At 49.3% G+C, this 19,674-nt stretch overlaps 1 protein-coding gene across 1 annotated transcript in view; it reads right to left on the reverse strand.

Moving 5' to 3' along the window:
- Positions 1-18,257, reverse strand: part of LOC141194421 (uncharacterized) — a 45,662-nt gene extending 27,405 nt beyond the window's left edge. The window contains exons 1-5 of the mRNA XM_073662335.1: positions 18,180-18,257; positions 17,871-18,050; positions 17,664-17,787; positions 17,483-17,580; positions 17,194-17,284 (exon numbers count right to left, since the gene is read on the reverse strand). Of these exons, the coding sequence (XP_073518436.1) occupies positions 17,194-17,284; positions 17,483-17,580; positions 17,664-17,787; positions 17,871-18,050; positions 18,180-18,257 (571 nt within the window). The remainder of the gene's footprint in view (positions 1-17,193; positions 17,285-17,482; positions 17,581-17,663; positions 17,788-17,870; positions 18,051-18,179) is intronic.
- Between the last annotated feature and the right edge of the window lie 1,417 nt (positions 18,258-19,674).

A 19,674-nucleotide genomic window follows, 5' to 3' on the forward strand; every position in this document is an offset into this window, starting at 1 on the left:
TTTCTACTTAAAATGTCTGTAGAAATGACAAGTTATTGACAGAATGACAGTTCACAGTCTAATTGAAAACCTCATAGAATAAACCAGTGGAGCATAGAGTTCAACTGTTTGTTCATTCAGCCTCCAAAATATGGAATAAGAAGCCATCAAAAAATGTTATGTAGGTGAAAATTATACCAATAAAAGCTTCTATTCATCAATAAACCGATCCAGCAATATCCGCTCTGCCAAAATCAAATCTCCCCTCCACTACAGAGCCTTGCAGTGTGCCATAACCACATTTAGCCTCCATGTATTTGGCATTACTATAGTGAGTGTAGCATCGGCGTCTCTGCCCCCTGCCAGGCAGAGACGCCGTCCCTCTCACCTCCTCGCTCCCCACCCGGCATCCTCCAGCGCTCCTCTTCCTGCTGCTGCTGCTGGCGCGCGCAGCTTCCCGGTCACTGTGCTTAGGGTACGCGCGCTCCCTCTCTCTTAAAGGGGCCGCGCGCCGTCCTAAAGAGTCCGCGGCCAATAGCCGGAGGTCCTCCCATATATAAGGCACCTCCTCCAAAATGGAGGTGCCCGAGCAATAGTTGTTGCACAGTGTTCTTACCTCTGCTTCAGCCCTCAAGTCCCGCTGCTAGCCTGACTACTAGTCCTGCCCGCCAGCCTGACTACCAGTCCTGTCCGCCAGCCTGACTACTCTCCAGCCCGACAGTCTGTCTTTCCTTCAGTCCGCCAGTCTGTCTATGCGCTCTGCCCGCCCGCTTACCTGGAAGCACCTGCCTGTTACCTGCCGTGCCTGCCAGCCCGCTTACCTGGAAGCACCTGCCTGTTACCTGCCGTGCCTGCCAGCCCGCTTACCTGGAAGCACCTGCCTGTTACCTGCCTATTACCTGCCGTGCCTGCCAGCCCGCTTACCTGGAAGCACCTGCCTGTCACCTGTCTGTTACCTGCCGTGCCTACCTGAAGGCCTCCGCCGTCACTTGCCGTGACCACCTGACAGCCTACCTAGAGACTCCTGCCAGCACTTGCCGTGCCTACCTGACAGTCTACCTAGAGACTCCTGCCAGCACTTGCCATGACTACATAACCGCTTACCTGGAGGCTTCAGCTTGTTATCTGCCGTACCTACCTGGAGGTTCCTGCTTGTCATCTGCCTTGTCTGCCAGTCCATCTACCTGGATTACTCGTCAGCCTGCCTGCTGCGCCCATCTGCAATACTGGTCAGTCCCTACTATCTGTACCGTGGGAGTCACCTGCTCCCTTACAAGGTCGTCCCCAGAGTAGCAGCTGGTCCCTCTGCTCGGACCCTCCCTGGTCACGGAGTCGATTGCCGCCGTATGACCTTGGTCGCTTCGAGCTGATACCTAGTTACGCCCCTCTGGGTCACTCCTTGCACCGCAGCACAGAGGTTCCACCTCCCGTAACAGTTTGCTCGGGCCATGGAACCCGGTGGCCCCCAAGCCCCCTTGCTTACTGACCTGTACTAGGAGGTCTCTCGTCAGAGAGCCCAACAGGAAACCATCCTGAACTATCTGCGGAATGTCAACTCCCATCTGGACACGCTGTCTGTCCCACCTGTGTCCACCTCAAGTCGTGCGACTCCCGCTCTGGCAGCACCGCGGTCCACCAATACCACGGCATCCAGCCCAGGTCCCCGGCTTTCTGCGCCTCCTCATTTTGGAGGTGACCCAGTCTCATGTCGGGGCTTTCTGAACCAGTGCACGCTTTGAACTTTTGGCACATCAATTTCCCTCCGACCGGGCCAAGGTGGCGTTCATCATGTCTCACCTCACTGGGGAAGCACTGGCATGGCTCAACCCCCTAAGGGAGAGAGGGGATTCCCTGGTGTCTGATCTTCCGGCTTTCCTCTCTGCCTTCCGGAAGGTCTTCGATGAGCCCGGACGAAGAATTTCTACTGCCTCCTCATTGCTCTGTCTCCGCCAAGGGAGTCTCACCGTGGCCCAGTATGCCATACGCTTCCGTACCCTTGCTTCTGAGCTGACCTGGGGCAGCGAAGCCCTGGTGTCCACCTTCTGGGAGGGTCTTTCCGGTCGGATTAAGGATGAGTTAGCCGGCCGGGACATTCCTACCACCTTGGATGATCTGGTGTCACTCGCTACCCGGATCGACATTCGTTTCCTGGAACGTGCTAAAGAGACTACCCGGGAGAGAAAGTTTCCTCGCCTTGTTCCTACTTTCCAGAGACTTGCCTCTCAACCAGCTACTCCCCGGGCACGCTCGCCCGAACATATGCAGATCGACCAGACCAAGATGGTCAAATCTCGTCAAGAGTCACGCCGAGCCGAGGGGAGCCTTTCTATTGTGGCAGTAAGGAGCACTTCATCCGTTCATGCCCGGAGAAGCCGGGAAACTCCAGTGTCTAGGACCACTCAGAGAGGTCGTCCTAGGCAAAAGTAAACCCTCTCCGTCCCTGACTTTGTCTGTCTCTATCTCCTGGGGAGATAACCGTTACTTTGAAATTGCTCACCTGGATTCTGGAGCTGCTGGAAACCTCATTTCCCAGTCCTTGGTAGAGAGATATCCTTCCGGTGACCATCCTGCTCGTCACAGAACCTATAACCCTGCAGGTGGGAATGCTGCACTCTGAGAGGATCTCCTTCCATGTGCTGTCCGGACTCTCTCACTCCCTATTGCTAGGTCTACCCTGGCTTCAGAGACATGAACCCGTGCTGAACTGGCAATCCGGTGCCTGGTTCCGGTTCGCCCGGCTCGTCCTCTACCTACCCCGGCTAATTTACCTGGTCTACCGGCACCTTACTGGTCCTATGCAGATGTCTTCGATAAAAAGGAAGCAGAGACACTGCCACCTCATAGGCCATATGATTGCCCGATCGACCTGGTACCCGGTGCCACTCCACCCCGTGGGCGTATTTACCCGTTGTCGTCGGCCGAAACCCGGGCCATGTCGGAGTACATCGAGGAGAATCTGGCCAGGGGATTCATCCGGAAATCTACCTCCCCGGCTCGAGCCGGATTCTGCTTCATCAAGTAGAAAGATGGTTCATTACCCCCCTGTATTGACTATAGAGGACTCAATCAAAATCACGGTCAAAAACAAATACCCCCTGCCGCTCATCTCCGAGTTGTTTGACCGTCTTAAGGGAGCTAGGATCTTTACCAAGCTAGATCTACGTGGGGCATATAACCTGGTCCGGATCCGTCAAGGAGACAAGTGGAAGACGGCATTCAATACCCGGGATGGTCACTATAAATACCGTGTGATGCCCTTCGGTCTCTGCAATGCTCCCGCCGTCTTCCAAGAATTGGTCAACGACATCTTCCGTGATCTTCTTTACTCTTGCGTGGTGGTGTACCTGGAAGATATCTTGGTCTTCTCTCCGGATCTTCCCACACACCGGAGGGATGTTCGTCAGGTACTGCTTAGGCTCAGGCAGAATCACCTCTATGCAAAATTTGAGAAGTGCCTCTTCGAGCTGACCTCTCTTCCATTCCTGGGCTATGTTATCTCCCAGACAGGCCTATGAATGGATCCCGAGAAACTCTCTGCTGTCCTAAAGTGGCCCCGTCCGGAGGGGTTGAAGGCGATTCAGAGATTCCTGGGCTTCGCCAACTACTATCGTCTCTTCATCCCGCACTTCTCTTCCCGGACTGCTCCCATCTCTGCGCTGACCCATAAGGGAGCAAATCCCAAGGAATGGCCGCCTGAAGCTGAGGAGGCCTTCCTTTCCTTAAAGCAAGCCTTCTCCTCTGCCCCAGTGCTGCACCGTCCGGACTGCAACAAACCGTTCTTCCTGGAGGTTGATGCTTCCTCCTCCGGAGCCGGAGCGGTGCTCACCCAAAAGCCTTCATCCGGGAGAATGGTAATCTGCGGCTTCTTCTCCAAACTCTTCTTCCTCGTCTGAGCGCAACTACTCCATAGGAGACCGAGAACTGTTAGCCGTTAAATTGGCACTGGAGGAGTGGCGTTACCTGCTTGAAGGGGCTCTTTACCCGGTGATCATCTATACGGATCACAAAAACCTGGCATATCTCCAGAATGCCCAAAGACTCAATCCGCGTCAGGCCCGGTGGTCTTTGTTCTTCGCCCGCTTCGACTTTATCCTACATTACCGCTCGGTGGACAAGAATGTCAAAGCCGACGCCTTGTCCCGATCCTTCCTGTCCTCCGATCAAGAGGAGGAGCCTATGCACATCATCGACCCCTCCAAAGTGATGAATGTGGCCCCCTTGGATCTGACTCGTCTTCCACCCGGTAAGACGTTTGTAGCGGTTCCAGATCGTGAGAAGGTTCTTCACTGGGGTCATTCATCTAAACTAGCCGGCCATGCTGGCCAAAAGAAGACCTTCCTGCTTATTACCCGGCATTACTGGTGGCCTACCCTGCGCAAGGATGTGGCAGACTTCGTCTCGGCCTGTTCATCCTGTGCCAGCAACAAAGTTCCCAGACATCTTCCAGCCGGTCGCCTCCTGCCTCTTCCTATACCTGCTGCCCCGTGGCAGCACATTGCCATGGACTTTATTACAGATCTCCCTGTTTCTGCCGGTTGTACAGTCATTTGGGTGGTCGCCGACCGCTTTTCTAAAATGGCCCACTTCATCCCTCTGCCTGGTCTCCCGTCTGCATCAGAGCTGGCTAAGGATTTCATCCTTCATATCTTCTGTCTCCATGGCCTACCCCTCCACATTGTGTCGGATCGAGGGGTTCAGTTCACCTCACGCTTCTGGAGAGCTACGTGTAAGCTGCTGGATGTCACCCTGGATTTCTCCTCCGCCTACCATCCACAGTCCAATGGCCAAGTGGAGCGTATCAACCAAATCCTTACCAGCTACCTCCGGCACTTTGTTAATGCTCACCATACCGATTGGGTGGAGCTCCTACCATGGGCCGAGTTCTCCTACAACAACCATGAGAGCGAATCTACTTCTAAATCCCCGTTCTTTGTGGTCTACGGTCAACTTCCCCGGATTCCGTTTCCCATCTCTGCCTCGGTGGACAACCCTGCCACGGAGTCTCTGGTCAGCGAATTCTCCAACATTTGGGAAAATACTAGGTCCGCGCTTCTTCAGTCCTCTGAGCGCATGAAGAAACATGCTGAGAAGAGACATCTGGATCCGCCTCAATTCCGTCCAGGAGATAAAGTCTGGCTCTCTTCCAAACATGTCCGGCTCAAAATACCCTCCTATAAGTTGGGTCCTCGGTTCATCGGTCAATTTGAAGTTCTCAAACAAATCAACCCAGTGGCCTACAAGTTAAAACTCCCGGCCACCTTGCGGATTCCCAACTCCTTCCACGTATCTCTCCTCAAACCAGTTGTGTTTAATTCTTTTTCCAACAATCCAGGTACTCCCCCTGCTCCGGTTGCCGCTGAGGACGTTTTTGAGGTAGAGAACATTCTGGCCACCAAGAGTGTAAGAGGAAAAACCTTTTTTTCTGTTGGACTGGAAGGGGTTTGGCCCAGAGGAGAGAACTTGGGAACCCAGGGAGAACATTCATGCCCCGCTTCTCCTTGAAAAATTTCTTTCTAGCCTAAAAAAGAGGGGGCATAAAGGGGGGGTACTGTAGCATTGGCGTCTCTGCCCCCTGCCAGGTAGAGACGCCATTCCTCTCACCTCCTCGCTCCCCGCGCGGCGTCCTCCAGCGCTCCTCTTCCTGCTGCTGGCATGCGCAGCTTCCCGGGGCACTGTGCTAAGGGTGCGCACGCTCCCTCTCTCTTAAAGGGGCTGCGCGCGCCGTCCTAAGGAGTCCTCGGCCAATAGCCGGAGGTCCTCCCATATATAAGGCAACTCCTCCAAAATGGAGGTGCCCGAGCAATAGTTGTTGCACAGTGTTCTTACCTCTGCTTCAGCCCTCAGGTCCCGCTGCTAGCCTGACTACTTGCCCTGCCCGCCAGCCTGACTACCAGTCCTGTCCGCCAGCCTAACTACTCTCCAGCCTGACAGTCTGTCTTCCCTTCAGTCCGGCAGTCTGTCTATAGGCTCAGCCCGCCTGCTTACCTGGAAGCACCTGCCTGTTACCTGCCGTGCCTGCCAGCCCGCTTACCTGGAAGCACCTGCCTGTTACCTGCCGTGCCTGTCAGCCCGCTTACCTGGAAGCACCTGCCTGTTACCTGCCGTGCCAGCCAGCCTTCTTACCTTGAAGCACCTGCCTGTTACCTGCCGTGCCTGCCAGCCCGCTTACCTGGAAGCACCTGCCTGTTACCTTCCTGTTTCCTGCCGTGCCTGCCAGCCCGCTTACCTGGAAGCACCTGCCTGTTACCTGCCGTGCCTGCCAGCCCGCTTACCTGGAAGCACCTGCCTGTTTCCTGCCGTGCCTGCCAGCCCGCTTACCTGGAAGCACCTGTCTGTTACCTGCCGTGCCTACCTGGAGGCCTCCGCCGTCACTTGCCGTGACCACCTGACAGCCTACCTAGAGACTCCGGCCAGCACTTGCCGTGCCTACCTGACAGCCTACCTAGAGACTCCTGCAAGCACTTGCCGTGCCTACCTGACAGCCTACCTGGAGGCTTCTGCTTGTTATCTGCCGTACCTACCTGGAGGTTCCTGCTTGTCACCTGCCTTGTCAGCCAGTCCATCTACCTGGATCACTCGTCAGCCTGCCTGCTGCGCCCATCTGCAATACCGGTCAGTCCCTACTATCTGTACCGTGGGGGTCACCTGCTCCCTTACAAGGTCGTCCCCAGAGTAGCACCTGGACACTCCCTGGTCACGGAGTCGATTGAGCCGCCGTACGACCTTGGTCGCTTCGAGCTGATACCTAGTTAGGCCCCTCTGGGTCCCTTCTTGCACCACAGCACGGAACCCACTTAGTTTACAGTGTGTGGGTCTCCTGGAGCACAATCTGGGCACTATGTGTTGGGTATTAAAATAGTATATTTGCAATTTTCACTCTCCAACATCCACTGCGTGCTAATTTCCAGAAGGGGCCTGTGGAGTCAAAATAATCGCTACTCTTATAGATTAATTCACTGAGGGTTATAATTTCCAAAATGGAGTCACTTTATGAGGATTTCTATTGCTCTGGTTTTCTGCCATTTTGTCATATTAAGGTTTCTGTAAATGGTGTGTCCCCATCTCCTCTGGGATCTGCTCCTGGGACGTCTGCTTCTGTCACCAGGCGTCTCCTTATTTATTCTGCAGGCGGCGCTGGTGATTGAGGAGACGTCAGAACCAGAAGCTCTGGGCGGTACAGGTTCTGTCCTGCCACTAAGATTAGGGTGCCTGGGACCTGTAGTACCATCCAGTCTGGCAGTATGGGTGTGTGCTGTCCAGTTGGAGTAATCTGCTCCCTCCTTCAGCCAACTGGAAAGCACCGCACCCTACTAAAGCTGGAAGCATATTGCTGGAAGCTGCCAGATACAGCCTTGTTCTCCTCTGGTTCAGTCCTCTGTGCTCAGCTCCCGGCCTGTAGATTTGTTTCCTGTTGTGACCCCGGCCCGTTTACTGACTGATCCCACCACAATAAAGCTATCATACAAAATGAACCTGTTAAAAAAAAGACAGAATAAAAGATATGTTACATCCCAAACAACAACGTATTTAAGAGGGGAGAGCTCCAATACTAAATCGGAGTTGCACTCATTTATGGTGGACCATTGGAGCTACTATGAGTCCTGACCAGAAGAGTAGAGAAAATATTAATGCCCCCATTTCAGGAGAGATTGTGCAGTAATCTGAATTCCTTAGGACTGAAAACATAATGGAATTTATGACGTGGAGTGAATCCATGAAACCAGGGCTGGAGCCAACACATCTCCTGCAGGCGTGAATAAATGTATATTACAGCCATCAGCCACGCACAGCTTAGAGATATATCATGGCACAGGTGTAATGTTTTCTGTATAGTTTATCACTATCCTGTTTGAAGTTAGTTGGTTTTAAAAGAAACTGTAAAGTCAGGATAAAGGGAAACTCTGCTGTTATTATACAGAAATTCACACTTGGCCCTCACTGCACATTTAATGTTGTCGATCATAAAAGTGAAGTTTGGCCAGAAAGACTGTACCTGGTCTTGTAGGGACCATATGAGGACATTCAGCAGCACAGAAGGGAGAGAAGGTAGATTCATCCAATAATATATCAGGGATCTAGGAAGCCAACAGCATCATTACCCTCCGCTTTCTCTTCAACTGATTTTCTCACTTGTCAGCACATTCTACGTACGCTGTCATTTGGCTTTGTAGTTTACAGATCTGGGCAGGTAAGGGTCAGCGTCTCCTAATCCCAGGGGGTAGGTGGATCCTCCAGATTGTAAATCCTACAGAAAAGGGCTTTCACAATTGCAAAAAGTAATGTGAACATTTTTGGATGGAGGAAAATGTTGTGGTCTAGAGGTAAAATGGTGATCACTAGTGTTGAGCGAGCATGCTCGACACTGCTCGGTACTCGCCCAAGCATCACGCTACTCGGGATGTTCGGCGAGCAGCGAGCATTTCCGGGTTACACGGGCGGGAGCTCGGGTCTCCGCCCAGCATGTCTGGCGCTCTTTACAGAGCCAATGAACATGCAGGGATTGCCAGCCAGTCACTGTAATGCAGTAGCCATGTTGTTTGTGGGCATTACAGTGATTGGCTGGCCGCACAGCGTCACCTCGAGTATTTAAAACCGGGCGCCGCCATCTTGGACACTGACGGCAGGGATCAGCTAGTGTAGGGAAAGTGCTGCTGAGCTAGGGAGAGATTTATAGTGCGAAATAGGTAGTGTAGGGTCTCTAAAGCCTGCCAAATCAAACAATCAGTCCTTCTCCGGACTAATATCCATCCCAGATATCAGGCAGGCAGGCTGTATAGGAGACGCAGTGGTTATACCAGCAAACGCTGCACTACAGTCCTGTGTGCTGCTCCTGTTGCTGAAATTACTGGACTTACACTGTGTGCAGAATTATTAGGCAAATGAGTATTTTGATCACGATACTTTTTATACATGTTGTCTTACTCCAAGCTGCATAGGCTTGAGAGCCAACTACCAATTAAGTAAATCTGGTGATGTGCATCTCTGTAATGAGGAGGGGTGTTGACTAATGACATCAACACCCTATATAAGGTGTGCTTAATTATTAGGCAACTTCCTTTCCTTTGGCAAAATGGGTCAGAAAAGAGATTTAACGGGCTCTGAAAAGTCCAAAATTGTGAGATGTCTTGCAGAGGGATGCAGCAGTCTTGAAATTTCCAAACTTTTGAAGCGTGATCACCGCACAATCAAGCGTTTCATGGCAAATAGCCAACAGGGTCGCAAGAAGCGTGTTGGCCAAAAAAGGCGCAAAATAACTGCCCATGAATTGAGGAAAATCAAGCGTGAAGCTGCCAAGATGTCATTCACCTACAGTTTTGCCATATTTCAGAGCTGCAACGTTACTGGAATATCAAAAAGCACAAAGTGTGCGATACTCAGGGACATGGCCAAGGTAAGGAAGGCAGAAAAACGACCACGTTTGAACAAGAAACATAAGATAAAACATCAAGAATGGGCCAAGAAATATCTTAAGACTGATTTTTCAAAGGTTTTATGGACTGATGAAATGAGAGTGACTCTTGATGGGCCAGATGGATGGGCCAGAGGCTGGATCAGTAAAGGGCAGAGAGCTCCACTCCGACTCAGACGCCAGCAAGGTGGAGGTGGGGTACTGGTATGGGCTGGTATCATCAAAGATGAACTTGTGGGACCTTTTCGGGTTGAGGATGGAGTGAAGCTCAACTTCCAGACCTACTGCCAGTTTCTTGAAGACAACTTCTTCAAGCAGTGGTACAGGAAGAAGTCGGTATCGTTCAAGAAAAACATGATTTTCATGCAGGACAATGCTCCATCACATGCATCCAACTACTCCACCCCGTAGCTGGCCAGTAAAGGTCTAAAAGAAGAAAAAATAATGACATAGCCCCCTTGTTCACCTGATCTGAACCCCATAGAGAACCTGTGGTCCATCATAAAATGTGAGATCTACAGGGAGGGAAAACAGTACACCTCTCGGAACAGTGTCTGGGAGGCTGTGGTGACTGCTGCACGCAATGTTGATCGCAAACAGATCAAGCAACTGACAGAATCTATGGATGGAGGCTGTTGAGTGTCATCATAAAGAAAGGTGGCTATATTCATCACTAACTTTTTAGTTTTTTGTTTTTGCATGTCAGAAATGTTTACTTCAAAATTTTGTGCACTGATATTGGTTTACCTGGTGAAAATAAACAAGTGAGATGGGATTATATTTGGCTTTTATTAAGTTGCCTAATAATTCAGCACAGTAATAGTTACCTGCACAAACAGATATCCTCCTAAGAAAGCCAAATCTAAAAAAAACCCACTCCAACTTCCAAAAATATTAAGCTTGGATATTTATGAGTCTTTTGGGTTGATTGAGAACATAGCCTAATAATTCTGCACACAGTGTAGCTCCAGGTCTCGGGGGCCAGGAAAAATCCTTTTTTTCATCTAAATCCTCTTTTTTTTTTTTTTTTCCTCCTTCACACCGTACAAATACCCAGCTTATTAACCCCCCCTCCCAAAAAAAAAAAAAAAAAAAAATGTCTGTGACAGTTCAGACACAAATATATCTGTTTAAAAGAGTCTGGTGTAGGCCAGAGAAATAGAAGTGTGGTTTTGCAGTTCCACGGTTCAAACCTCTGTATTATCCACTTTTGGGCCATTTTTACCTAAAAAAAACAGTTTGAGTGTGTCGCTCACTGTTCAGCCGCAAATATATCTATTTAAAAAAGTCTGGTATACACCAGTAAATTATAACTGTGGTTTTGCCGTTCCACGGTAAAAAAACCTCTATTATCCAGCTTTTGGTATTTTTTCCGTAAAGAAAAACAGTAATAGTGTCTCCTGATTGTTCAGACACAAATATATCTGTTTAAAATAGTCTGGTGAAGGCCAGAGAAATAGAAGTGTGGTTTGCAGTTCCACGGGTCAAATCTCTGTATTATCCTGCTTTTGGCATTGTTTGCCCTAAAGAAAAACAGTAATAGTGTCTCCTGATTGTTCAGACACAAATATATCTGTTTAAAAGAGTCTGGTATACACCAGTAAATTATAACTGTGGTTTTGCCGTTCCACGGTAAAAAAAACTCTATTATCCAGCTTTTGGTATTTTTTCCGTAAAGAAAAACAGTAATAGTTCTCCCTGATTGTTCAGATTGTTTAAAAGAGTCGGGTGTAGGCCAGAGAAATAGAACTGTGGTTTTCCTCTTCCACGAGTGTAAGCTATTTTACTTCATTTACAATGGGCAAGGCGCGTGGCAAGGGACGTGGAACTGGACGTTCTGGTGATGGTGCGTGCAGAGGCCGGGGCCGTGGCCAAGGTGGAAATGTGCCACAACCAACAGCCACATCTTCTCACTCCCAGTTCTTGACCGAATTACTAGGGAAGAACAGAACAACACCAGTATTGCGACCTGATCAGTGTGAACAGGTTATTAATTGGATAGCAGATAATACTTCCAGTTACCTGGGCCCCAACACCTCCCGTCTGTCTTCCACACGGTCAAATCTTAGTAGCCGTGAGTCTCGACCGCATACTCCTCCTCACCCTGATGCTCCTTCCTCCCACCATGCCGAGTGTCGTCAGACAGCAACTGATCCCACACTTGGACACTCTGAAGAGCTGTTCACTGGTCCATTTCCAGATTTGTGCCCCTCGCCTGCTCCGCTTGAAGTGGTGGAAGAGGAGATCCCATGTAGCGATGCCCAAATATTTGAACAGCCACGGCCACAGGAAGTCGACGCTGGCAATTTGTCACAAGAGGAGGACGATGACGAGACACAATTGCCAGGAAGTGAGGAGGAGGATCGTGGTGCGCAAGTGGAAGAGGAGGAGGTGGTGGATGATCTAGTAACTGACCCAACGTGGCAGGAGGACATGCAGAGCGAGGTCAACAGCACACAGGGTGAGGGAGGCAGAGTACCCCAACAGGCAGGAAGCAGTGTGGTGGCCGCACACAGTAGGCAGGCAACAGTTCCCTGTAACACCAACATGAGGGACGTTGCCAGTACAACCTGTAGGTCTTCCAGAGTCTGGAATTTTTTTAAAGACTCTGCTGATAACCCCAAAAAAGGCCATTTGTACCACCTGCCATGCCAGCATCAGCAGGGGTGACAAAACTACCAGCCTGACCACCACCAGCATGATCAGGCACATGGCAGCAAAGCACCCGACTTTGTGGGGTGAACCCCAGGGTCCACGACAAGTGTCAGCTGGTGTCACCACTGCTTCTTCCGCTGTTGTGCATGCAATAGAACCCCCTGTTGTGTGTGCAAGGCAATTCCCTGTCCAAACTGCATGCAAAGATGCCCCCTCCTCTCAGTCTTCACTTGGTACGGCAGTTTCTCAAGAAACAGCATCAACGTCCACGTCCATGTCCCACCGCAGCATTCAATTTTCCATATCCCAGACCTTTGAACGAAAGCGGAAATTCGCAGCCAACGCCCCACAGGTCACAGTCCTAAATTCGCACATTTCACGACTGCTTGCATTGGAAATGCTGCCTTTTAGGCTGGTGGAGACGGAATCCTTCCGCAACCTTATGGCGGTGGCCGTCCCTTGGTACTCGGTCCCCAGCCGACACTATTTTGCCCGGTGTGCCATCCCCGCACTACACAAGCACGTGTCCCAAAATATCTGCCGTGCCCTCAATAACGCAGTTACTGGGAGAGTCCACCTGACAACAGACACGTAGACAAGTGCTTGTGGCCAGGGACGGTACATCTCCCTGACGGCACACTGGGTAAACATAGTTGAAGCCGGGACCCAGTCGGACCTTGGGACGGAACACATCCTCCCCACACCGAGGATTGCGGGCCCTAGGTCAGTCAGAATTGGCCCCACAGTGTACAGCTCCGCGCATCCTGCTCCTCCTCATGTTCAGCCTTCATCTCAGATATCACCACATCAGTTACAAGCTGGAAGCACTGCAGTACGGTCTCCGCCAAGCGGCAACAGGCTGTGCCGAAACTCATAAGCTTAGGTGAGAAACCTCACACTGCCTGTGAGTTGTGGACAGCTGTGAAAGAGCAGACAGATCTGTGGCTGAGACCGCTGAACCTACATCCAGGCATGGTCGTGTGTGACAATGGCAGAGGCGAGATCACACACGTACCATGCCTGTCTCATGTGCTCAACCTCGTGGTTCAGCGGTTTCTTAAATCGTACCCCGAGTTGCTAGATCTGCTCGTCAAAGTACGCCGCCTGTCAGCTCATTTTCGCAAGTCAGCTACAGCTTCCGCCGCCCTTGCTGTGTTGCATAAGCGTTTGCAGCTTCCGTCACACCAACTTGTGTGTGATGTCCACACACGTTGGAACTCTACCCTCCACATGTTGCAAAGGATTTGTGAGCAGAAGAGAGCAGTTGTGGAGTACCAGCTGCAACAAGGTCGTCGATATTCAGGTCAGACTTCACACATAAGACCTCAGGAGTGGACCTGGATGTCTGACATATGTACCATCTTGACAAACTTTGAGGAAGTCCACCAAGATGTTGAGTGGCAATGACGCCATCATTAGCGTCAGCATTCCACTTGTCTGTCTTTTGCAACGCTCTCTGCAGAGAATTAAACAGGAGGCATTGCAGCCAGAGTATGATGAGATGGATCAAGAAGCCATAGCGGTCGATTACACACAGCCCAGCCTCATCTCATCCCAACGAGCATTGGGGGACAATGAGGGAGAGGAGGAGGGGGAAGAACAGGAGCTGGTATCATGCGCTGTAGACGGTAGTACCTGTACAACTGTCATACCGTCGGTTCAGCGTGGGTGGCCTGAGGACAGGGAGGAAGAAGAGGAGGAGGAGGAGGAGAGCATGGTCAGTCGTCATCTTGGTGAGGACACAGAAGTCTTGCCCGTTACCAGTCTGGCACGCATGGCTGACTTTATGTTACGCTGCCTTAACCGTGACCCTCGCGTTGTCAAAATGTTGGTTGACGGTCATTACTGGTTGGTGTCACTTTTAGACCCCCGCTACATGAGAACTTTCACTCTCTTATTCCTGAGGTAGAGAGGTCTACAAAAATGGGACAATATCAGAAGGCCCTTGCTGCAGAACTGTTAAAAAAGTTCCCATCTGAACACGCTAGCGGCAGACGTCACAGTTCGTTGCCCAACCAAGGCGTACATGCGAGAGAGACACAACTCCAATCCAGCAGAGGCAGGGGAACACTGTCAACGTTCTGGGACAGTTTTCTGAGACACGCCCAGCTTACAGGCCCTGAGGCGCGGGGTACTCTCACAAGGAGTGGAAAGTTTCAAAAGATGGTGAGGGAGTACCTTGCCGACTATACCAGCGTCCTCCGTGATTCCTCTGTGCCTTTTAATTTTTGGGTATCCAAGCTGGACACTTGGAATGAACTTGCTCTGTACGCCTTGGAGGTCCTGGCTTCCCTGCCGCTAGCGTGTTATCGGAGCGTGTTTTTAGTGCCGCTGGGGGAATTATAACTGATAAGCGCACTCGCCTGTCAACTGACAATGCTGACAAGCTGACCCTTATCAAAATGATCAAGGGTTGGATTGGGCCAGACTTCTCATCACCACCAAATGACAGCAGAGTAACAAAGTCAAATCCACTGTGTTATTTCGGGAGGTGTATTCACATACACAGCTTCACACCCACACATGGGTATATGCTTCCTCATTTCGGCTGATTTATGCTCTTCTCCTTATCCTCAGCCTCCACCACCATTATACCACCAGGGTGACCGTGGTCCGTGTTGCCATTATTGCAATTTCCTCCGTCCTTATTTTTGGCAGCTTTTGCTTGGAAGGCATAAGCAAAGACTATGGGAGACCCACTCCCCAATAATGGGAATAATGTTTTTAAGATGCTGTACTGTATGGCTCTTGTAAGGGGCATTAAAACCGTCTTGTTAAGCTACTGTGACCTCCACCACTTTTCCAAGGGGCATTGAAACCGTCTTGTTAAGTTACTGCGACCTCCACCACTTTTCCAAGGGGCATTAAAACCATCTTTTTAAGCTACTGTGACCTCCATGTCTCTTCCAAGAGGCATTAAAACAGTCTTGTTAAGCTACTGCGACCTCCACGTCTCTTCCGAGGGGCATTAAAACCGTCTTGTTAAGCTACTGTGACCTCCACCACTTTTCCAAGGGGCTTAAAACCGTCTTGTTAAGCTACTGCGACCTCCACCACTTTTCCAAGGGGCATTAAAACTGTCTTGTTAAGCTACTGTGACTTCCACGTCTCTTCAAAGGGGCATTAAAAGCGTCTTGTTAAACCACTCTGAACTCCACAGCTCTTCCAAGGGGCATTGAAATGTTGTTTTTAATTACCTCTAACCTCCACAACTCTTCCAAGCGGCATTGCATTTCCTCTTAATTTTAGTCAGCTTTTGCTTTTCAATGCAAAGGCGAAAACTAAGGGAGACCCACTCCCCAATAATGGGTAGAAGGTTTTTAGTACGCTGTAATCCACGTCTGTTTCAAGGGGCATTGCAGTTCCTCATAATTTTTGGAAAGCCTTCCATTCACTGCTTAGGCCAACAGTGTACAGGAGACCCAGTTGCTATAAATGGAAAAAACGGTTTAGTTAAGGCCCTCTGACCTCCATGTCACTTCCAAGGGGCATTGGAGTGCCTCGAAATTTTTGGTAGGCATTGCACTCACTGTATGCCCTATAACTGTGTAGCCGAACCGCTCCTTTTGGTACAGAAACATATCCTACAAGACATGTGTGGTTGACTGGCCTGATATTGATGTGAATGGTCCCTGTTCCTCCTGCTCTTTCTCCTTTGCCACCACCTCATCCATCATTTATCACCTGAAGCTTTGTTTTAATGGGAGTCATAGAACTGGAATAGTAGCAGGAAAACATTCAGCAATCCTCGGAGGAGGTAGGAAATGCGCCAAAATGCTGACCACCTCAGGCCTAGCCGCTACTATATACATGCGCTTGCATTCCAAGTAAACAAAGCAGATGCTAACTTCTATCATCATCATCATGCTCCTCACTTTGGCACTCTCAACTCCCCTGATGGAGAAGCCAGGGCCCACCGGAGGAGTGTGGTTCTCTGGTGGGCTCGTCCAATGCTGCCCTAAAGCAGGCCAGGCTAAGAAAAGTGTGGGGGAAGGTCACAGGAGAAATAGGGGCGGCTGGGGACCGTTTATGGACACCCGGCCGCCCCCAGGTGGCTGGGGACCGTGTGTGGACACCCGGCCGCGGGGCGGCTGGGGACCGAGTGTGGACACCCGGCCGCCGGGCGGCTGGGGACTGAGCATGGATACCTCGCTACCGAAGCAGCCATGAGATAATGGCCAGCTTTGGCCTCCTCCAAACTAAAAGGCCCCATTTCAAGTGCAAGCTAGCAGTATGGTATTGCAGCTTGCGGGTGGGTGGGTGGTTGGCTACATATTTGTGCTTGCATTGTAAGGAATGGAGGAGGTACAATTGAACACTGCCCTGGGACAAGGACTTGCATGGGGATAGTTGCAAGTCTGCATCTTCTGATGCGGCAAGGATCACTTCTGATGGGCACACTTTTAGGCAGTGACCTGGGAGTCAGAGATGCTTCCAGGGGTCTTCCCCATGCTCTTCCCATGTCTTTTTAGCACTGTATGCATGTGTCACACAGCACATGGCCAGATAAAGTTGTAAAATGTTAAAATGACATTTCCCGGTGAATGCATTTGTCACAGTTGAAAGCAATACAAAAGTGCAAAAACGCATAAAAAATGCTACTTGTGAACATAGCCCAAGGTGTAGAGGAGTATTTTTGTTTTTGGTTATTTATTTTACCTTATACACAAGTCTTTACCCTGGAAAGGAAATTCCTTAACATATTTCACAGGAAAACCGCTTCAGTTTCGTCTTTGAACGTTTTATTGTGAGCCCGTAATAGTGGCTTAATACCTCTGACCACGTTGTTGACAGCAGTGACCTGGGGGTCAGAAATGCTTCCTGGGGCGATTCTCATGCTGTCCCCATGTCTTTTGAGCACTGTCACTATCGTTTTGGGCACTTTTTAGGCTTTCTACAGACTGCCGGAGGTGCCGCCGCAAAAATGCTCGGGTCTCCCATAGACTAACATTGGGCTCGTTGCTCGGGTCGAGCACCCGAGTATCACGGCGAGCTCGGCCCGAGCTTCGAGCACCCGAGCATTTTCGTGCTCGCTCAACACTAGTGATCACACAATTGTGACACAACAGCACTACACCACTGATAAAGCAGCCACAGCCACTGACTGAGAAGAATCTGTTGCTTCTTTGCATTTAGTGGTTACTACTCACCTGGGTAGTCATATGTAGGAATCTCCTCTTTACACCGCTCATCACCCCTCACATATGTCTCTGTAGTATTAATATGGGTCAGATCTTCACCCTGAAACAAATATTGTAAAAGTCACAGACAGATGGAGAAGTCCCATTTATGATCAGCTCTAATCCTGCAATCTCCACCGTAATCATTACACAAATATAAAACATATAATACTGGTGGATAAAACAAGACTGAGCACAAGACCTTCACAGCCGTCTACACATCATAGGGGAAATCTCATGACACCTTCTCTCCATCTACCTGATGATCCTGAGGAACATTGGGATCTTCTTGTTTACATTCCTGTGGAAGAAGAGGACGGGGACATCTCTCTGGTGTTGTCCTCTTACGGGATAGATCTGGAGGAAACACATACAGGGACTGAATTCATTCTTTACATACAGATAATTATAGGCCGTGTGTATTTAGTCCTGTCCATTACCTAGTGATGTGAGGGGCTGGGGAACCTCCATTGTGACGTTCTTGTATAGATCTTTGTGTTCTTCTAAATACTCCCACTCCTCCATGGAGAAATAGACGGAAACATCCTGACACCTGATAGGAACCTGACACATACAATGATACCATCACCCCCCCGATCCCTTCATAGCGTTACTGTATAATGTCCCAGCATTCCCAGCAGTGTCACCTCTCCAGCCAGCAGCTCAATCATCTTGTAGGTGAGTTCTAGGATCTTCTGGTCATTGATGTCCTCATGTATCAGGGGGTGAGATGGAGGTCCTGTGATTGGGCTCAGGCGTCTTCCCCATCCCTCAGACACAGGGTCCTGACAGCGCTCACTAGAGGTCTTCTTCACTACTGTGTAATCCTGTTTATGGAGAGACACGTTAATAAATCTCATTACAGACATTTCCAGAGTCCTCACCTCTCCAGTTCTGTCCATCTGTTATTCCCATAGATAAGAATGATGTAATGTGACATCATCAGAATCTCTCACCTCTCCAGTAAGCCGGAAGAGGATCTCTAGGGTGAGGTGGAATATCCTCTCCGCCATCTTCTTTCTGTCTCTATCCATTCTTCTATAGGAAAATTATATAGATAAATTATTAGTATCTCATTTTGTGGGAATCTGAGTGAATTGAAGATGAGTTGGTGTAAAATATATTAAATTCTGTGTAATAAAAAAATTAATAGCATTGTGATGCCGGTATAAAGTAATAATGTGGTAGTGCTCTTCATAGATCTTCAAGTCAGACAGAGATACCTATGTGCTATCAGTTGGGATTACGGAAGTTATAAAATAATTCAGGTAATTTAGCAATATAAAGAATGCAACAGTCTTTGTGCAGCCAATAAAATATATTAAAGGTTTATTTGTATACATTTCACCACTCCACGATAAGTTCTAGAAAGAAGAGATGTTCTAACTGCACCGCCTACTCTACACTGTGTGCACAATTATTAGGCAATTTGTATTTTTGATGATTACTTTTACATCTCCAGTGCTGATGGTCAATCCAAAGGGTAATAAACCTGAAACCTGAATATTTAAGAAAGTAAAAGTGAGGTGTTGTCTTAGCAGAATATCTCTGTGTCCAGAATTATTATGCAACTAAATGAAAATTTTCCATCTTAATTGTTTATTTTCGTCTGTTATACTATACATCTGACATTTAATAAATATATATCAGTGACCAATATAGCCACCATTCTTCTAAACATCCATCCATGGAGTCCATTAGTTTCTTACTCTGTTGACGTTCATCTTTGTGGGCAGCACCAGGCACAGCCCCCGACACTGATCACAGAGGGGACTGTTCTCCTTCACCACAAATCTCGAGTTTAAGAAAAGCTCAAAAGTTCTCGGTAAGGTTTAGGTCCAGTGAGGAAAAGGTCATGCCATTAGTCTTTCATCGTTAAGACCTTTCCAAGTACTGAGCAGTGAAGACTTCGATGCTGCGATTGAGCATTGTCCTGCAGAACAATCCTGTTTTTTTTTAAAGATGTAGATTTTTTCTGTACTTCTGTTTAAAGAAAGTGTCATCTAAAAATTGGCAGAAGGTTTGGGAGTTGATTTTGCATCTATCTTCAACTTGAAAAGGTCCAACTAGCTCATGTGTAATAATACCAGCCTATAGCAGTTCCCACCTCCACCTCGAAGTCGAGGTCTGTGCCCATTACTGATGCAGCCACGGGCCCATCCATCTGGTCCGTCAAGAGTCACTCTCATCAGTCCATAAAACCTTTGAAAAATCTGTCTTCCGATATTTCTTGGCCAAGTCTTTTCTTGTGTCTTGTTCAGTGGTGGTCGGTATTCAGCCTCGGCCTTGTCTCTGAGCACTGAACATCTTGTACTTCTGGGCCTCCAGGGAGGCTGCAGTTCTGGAATACGACAGCACTGGAGGATAATATCTTCCTGGTCGCTTCACGTTTGAGTCTTCTGAAATCTTTTGCAGTTAATGCTATTCTTTTTTTTTCTTTTGTGACCCCAT

Source organism: Phyllobates terribilis, unplaced genomic scaffold (genome assembly GCF_046119375.1).
Source record: "Phyllobates terribilis strain yellow unplaced genomic scaffold, ASM4611937v1 Scaffold_71__1_contigs__length_7168151, whole genome shotgun sequence".
NCBI lineage: Eukaryota > Metazoa > Chordata > Amphibia > Anura > Dendrobatidae > Phyllobates > Phyllobates terribilis.